Raw genomic sequence first — 5662 nt, 5'->3', positions numbered from 1 at the left:
TCGCTGTCGACCGAGCCCCGGCCGGCCAGCAGCAACCGCAGCCTCCTCAGCCACCTTTTTCTCTTCCCTCTCCATCCCTCTCCCGCCATCTTTCTTCCTCTCGGGTTGCAGACAGATCTGAGGCTGCAGTCGTCTCCCTACACCCTTCCGGTGTCGCCTCTGTGCCCTGGCAAGCCTCCCCGCCTACCGCCGTCGCCTCTGGGCTTCACTACTGCCGCTGCTGCATCCTGCGCCCAGCTTGGCCGAGCCCAGGCAAAGCTGACCGTGCGGCCTTCCCCTTGCGTCGCCGCCACCCCGGGCCAACCCTGAGGCACCTCCTCAACCTCGGGCAGTCGGCCACTGTCGCCCTGAGCCGCCCGGAGCGCCGCCGCAGCCGCACCAACCGGCTGCTGCCTTCCAGACCGAGCCCAGGCCGAGGCAGGTCTGCGACCTCTTCCCCGCGCCGCCACCACCTTTGGCCACCCTGTGGCACCCCCTCCGACCTCAGGTGGTCGGTCACCGCCGCCCTGAGCCGTCCCGAGGGCCGCCGCCGCGCTAGAGCCGCCCTGCGGGTTTTCTGGCAAGCTCGATCCGAGCCGAGCTTGCGGCTCCATCCTCGTATCGCTGCTGCCCAGAGCCACTTCCTCGGCTTCCCTCCGGCCTCCTGCAACCCTCTGCCGCTGTCCTTGAGCGCCCCGGCCGCTGCCGTGGCCGCAGCTGCACTTGGAGCCCGAACAGGATCTTGTGCGGGCTCGGTTTGCTCCGCCGTCGCCGCCGCCGCTCCTCGCCGCCAACTGAGGTGAGCACCACACTCCTCACCTCCCCCGCACCCATCGCTGACCCTCGCGCACCTCGCGGCGTTGCCGGAAGCCGGCCGGGGCAAGCTTGCTCCGGCCAAGCCCGAAATAGGGCTTAGTTAGGTAGGTTTGCGGTTCCGAGCTACCCGAGGCTCCCCGACCTCTGCGGAAGGGAGCACGGTGATCGTGGCAACTTTCTGATCATCGTGCTCACCTTAGATTTTGTCGGGGAGACTCCGTTCTGCTGTTTCGGCGGTGTCGACCCTGTTGAGCCTTTTTCAGGTTGCTAACCTAAGCCTTACATTGCGAGGATCTGACGAAAATTCGGGATGTTCAAAGTCAAATGTTTTCCAAGCAGGGGAGTCTGCCGGATGCCTCATCACTCCATCTCTTGTTCGACCTTCTTGATGCCATCTCATTAGGGAAGCTGTTTTTGATGACATAAACATCCTCTGAAGTCTTGGTTTTAAAGGAAAATATCTTAGAATCTTGGCTGAAATATTTTTAGCTTTTTTAGTAGATGTCGATGTATCATATTCCACATTCTTCTCAGTTGACTTCCACCTTGAAGCACCACAAATGGCACATGATATTGAATCTTTGGTCTCCTTATAGTACAATTGACAATCATTTGGACAAGCGTCAATTTTTTTATAACCCAGACCTAAATCGTTGATAATTTTTTTTGCTTCATAATATGAATTTGGTAGTGTTTCACCCTTAGGAAATGCCTCTTTTAGTAAGGTGAGCAACATAGTAAATGAATTGTTTGTCCAACCATTGAGGCATTTCAAGTGAAATAATCGAACAATGAAAGAGAGCTTTGAGAACTTCTTACAACCAGGGTATAACTCTTGCTCAGAATCTTTGACTAATTTATAAAATATCTTCGCTTCTTCATTTGGATTTTCATTGTAATTATGTTCTTCTGCTGGCATTTCCTCTTTGTTTTCATCAAAACATCCAAACGCATCATTTAGCATCTCACGCATATTATCACATGCACTAGAATTACCATAATCTGATCCGAGAAAAGATGATGTAATGTCTTCCCCATGATAAACCCAACATGTGTAATCATGGACAAATCCATCACAAATCAAATGCTCAAGAACAATTTCTCTACTGTTCCAAAAGCGATTGCTACAATTTTTACAAGGGCAAAGAATTAGCCCCTCTTGGCTTGCTTTGAAAAACGCAAAATCTAGAAAGTCCGAAACACCACGAAGATACTTTTCACTTGCCCTATAAATTTTTAAATAAAAATTAATTTATAAAATAAGATATTAAAATAATTTCAAAATTATAGAATAAAAATTAATAAGAGACAGACCTCGGTTTATTCATCCAACTCTTATCCATGAGGTTAATGTTAGCAATATGATGCACAAAGAGATTGAACTACACTCAATTAAAGAATGTTGTCAGACAATTTAGTAGGAAAAAGTATAAAAAAAACTGTAAAAAATATGAGTTTTAAGTTTCTACTGATCACAAGTAAAAAATTTCTTACTTTACATTGTCACAAAAAATAATGCAAACTAGTGGCATCAAAGCAGAAACTTGGGATTTAAACTAATCAATCAAATTGCAATTGATCTAGTCTTCTAATTAATCATAAGTGAAATAGTAATTAGTCTTGAAGTTTGCGGAAATGTAGAGTAGAACTCGGCTATTCAAACTAAGAAAAAGAAAGAAATATGATAAAGTCCAAACCTTCAAGTTTTGCTGCAATTATAGAGCCATTTTGCTACATGCATCCTCTATTACATCATCTATTACATTATAGACTAACTAGTTCGATTCAATTCCATTGTTTATGGTTGTAACATTCTCTAGTAAATCAATTAAATAAGAGACATATAGCAATGCTCTTAGGTAGCATGTACTTTGACTAATAGTTCTTTATCTTTTTAGTATTGCCACATGTGCTTATATTGTCAAGAATATAAAGTTTCATCTCAAGGTCTTGCACAAGATCCTTTTGATCTGTTATTATTGAGGTATGATATCTATTATCAACTTATAATGAATCCTCTAATTAATACCTCACAATGTCTTCTCTGTTACCATTTTCTTTAACTATATTGTGTTTATTCTCATTTGTCGTATTTGGGAGAAAGATCTCACCAATACAAACTAACTGTTAGCCGAAACATTACATAGTATTCCAAATTATCCCCACTAAGTCAAAAATTTCAAGCATAACACAGAGATCAAGAAGTTTGCCAACTACAAAGTGTAAAAGGACTGATAATTTTGCAGTAGTAGCTAAACTCTCATTGACGTACGAGTTTGTGGTGGTAATTTAATTATAAAAGCACCCGTCAAGTTTCGAAAGAAAACGAGTTAAAACGGAAAATTCTACTGCTGATTTCCAGTCTTCACTATAATGACATAGTAAACTCGATATTTCCGGAGAAGCCACTGTGTGATTGTTGGCTTCAGGCTCGTATCGGACGCTACCGTTCATGAAGGCGGTCCAATAGCCCGTTTGACCGGATATCAGTGTTCTGGAACTATGGCGCTGACGGATTTTGAGTTTGACACACGATTCAAGAAAATCCAAAGAATACATGTTTTATATTGTATTTCGTTTGTTTCTTCTATTGAAAAAGAAAGGTTGATTTTGTCATGAACTCCGTGGTCGATCCGAGGTGAAACAGAAAGTCGCATCTTTGTTGTCTCCGTCGGCTGTGTGCACTGGTGAATCCGTTCCAAATCTACGGACCGATCTGCGGAGATTGGCGCGATGGATCGAGGAGAGGTCGGTAATGGCAAACGGTATTGTTCGCAAAAAGTTGCGATATTTTATGTACGTTTCATCGTGAGATTTGCATGATGGAGGGGTATCCGTGCATTTTAACTCGTGCTGTGAGGGCTCGGAATGAATGTTGAGTTTTGAGGGGCTTTTCTGCAAATTGGAGCTTTGTATTTAAGCTTTTCACCTTGGAACCCTAACCCTAGCCCTAGCCGCATCACCCTAGCTGACCTAGCCGCCTCTACTCCCTTCCCTGAGTGCACGGCGTGCGCCCCAGTCGCCAGCGCACGCTGCCGGTCGCTGGAGAAGGAGGTTCCTTCTCCCTGTAGCTTTCTCCTCCATCCCTCTCCCTCTATCTCTCTTTCTCTCGGGTTGGAGCCCAGGCCGAGGCTACATTGCCTTCCCCGTCGCCGTCCCCGTACCCTCAGCGACCCTTCCCGCCGGTCGCCGCCGCCCCAGCGAGCCGCCGTCGCCGCCTCGGCCAGCCGCAGCCGCCCCAGACCCGCTCGGGCCGAGGCGAGCTCGCGACGCCCTCCCTGCGTCGCCGCCGCGTGGGACCACACCCAAGGCATCCCTCCGGCCTCAGACAACCCTCCGCCGCCGTCCTGGAGCTTCGCGGCCGCCGCCGTGCCCGCCATTGCCCGCGGAACCCGAGCTGAGCCTGTGTGGGCTTGCCTTGCTCTGCCGTCGCTGCCGCGGCTCTCCGCCGCTGTCTGAGGTGAGCACCTCACTCCTCACCTCCCCCGCACCCATCCCTGGCCCGGGCGCACCTCGCCGTGCCGCCGGAAGTCTGCCGGAGCAAGCTTGCTCTGGCCAAGCCCGAAATAGGGCTGTTTATGGGATGTTTACTGTTCCAAGCTTCCCGAGCCTCCCCGATCTCTACGGAAGGGAGCACGATGATCCTGGCAAGTTGCTGGTCATCGTGCTCACCTTGGTTTCTGTCGGGAAGGCCCCGTTCCGCTGTTTTTGCGGTGTCGACCTTGTGGAGCCTTTTTGGCTGTTGTTCTGGGTTTGTGCGTGCGTTTTCGGCGATCCGAGGCTATTCCGATGCCTCCGGAGGTGAGCACGGTGATCGCTGGTTAGTGCTGATCACAGTGCTCACCTTACCTTGGATCAGCAGTGTCCGGTTAGCCCTGTTCGGTGCATTTTTTCGTGGCTGCACGCTGTTCACTGAACCTTCGGGTTGCCCCCGCGCTTCCCACAGCGAGCCGTTGTGCTCTGGATCATGAGCACGGCCTCCGGCACATTGAGACCTGTCAGTACATGTCTCTGCGGACTTTGGAAGTCCTCGGTTTGCATGAACGAGCCACTTGATCGCTCAAATTACATAAAATGATAGGATTTTATGTAATTAGAGGGACTTTTGTGCAATTGTGCACCCTAGGGCCACTGTGGACAGTGTGTATGAGTGTGTTTGACCTCTGGACTGATTGTCCATGATCCGTTAGCTTTTACGAAAATCGAAGAGTCGATTTCGGTGCGTTTTTCGGCGAAATTCGCCGAAAGAACGCGGTTTTGGTTCGGATTTCTTCTGACGTGGTTTGGTTGTCTTGTGTGTGGTGCTGAGCCTTGTTGGCTAGTCACCATCATCATTTTGCAGGTTCGGTGATGATGGGTGAGCGACGGTGGGTTCCGGTGTCGAAATAGACACTTCCGGGAACCCGAATTCGTACAATTATCCGGTGATAATTGTGTAGTGTTGTTATCTTGTGTTTGTTTCCAAACATCCAAATCGGAGTGTTCTGGTGCAGCAGGTGACTCGTGGCACGAGTCGGTGAATTTCGGGACACTTAGTGGGTCCCGATGGCGTCCCGGTGTAGTTTTCGGGACTTTCGGTGAGTTACGGTGATCGGTTTTGGGAAACCGATTACGGGGATCTTTTGTGGGGGTTTGTGAGTTGTGTATTCGAGAGTTGTGGGTTTGTTACTAACCTAGTGGATCTTCATAGGTCCGGTTACTGATTGAGCGCACCCAGGTTTTTGACGCTATTGTGACAGGTGGGTACTTCGATCCGACGTCGGTACAGTGGTGCACACTTTGTGATGGTTTCTTACCCTTGCTCTTCTGTTGTTACTATCGCATAGTATATTGAGCCTTGCACCCTTATTTATTCGTTATACTCTGC

The 5662-nt window shown here is 48.8% G+C and overlaps 1 protein-coding gene across 1 annotated transcript; it reads right to left on the bottom strand.

Annotated features, from left to right (window-relative positions):
- On the bottom strand, nt 1055–4175 carry LOC109722895. The gene is made up of 3 exons (XM_020251072.1): nt 4101–4175; nt 2110–2177; nt 1055–2021 (listed from the first exon to the last, which is right to left on the bottom strand). The coding sequence occupies exons 1-3, from the start codon at nt 4173–4175 to the stop codon at nt 1055–1057; spliced, it is 1110 nt and encodes a 369-aa protein (XP_020106661.1).

The sequence above is a fragment of the Ananas comosus genome, linkage group 17 (assembly GCF_001540865.1).
Source record: "Ananas comosus cultivar F153 linkage group 17, ASM154086v1, whole genome shotgun sequence".
Taxonomy (NCBI): domain Eukaryota; kingdom Viridiplantae; phylum Streptophyta; class Magnoliopsida; order Poales; family Bromeliaceae; genus Ananas; species Ananas comosus.
Note: the sequence above shows the minus strand (reverse complement) of the source record. Positions and strands in the feature narration are given on the sequence as shown.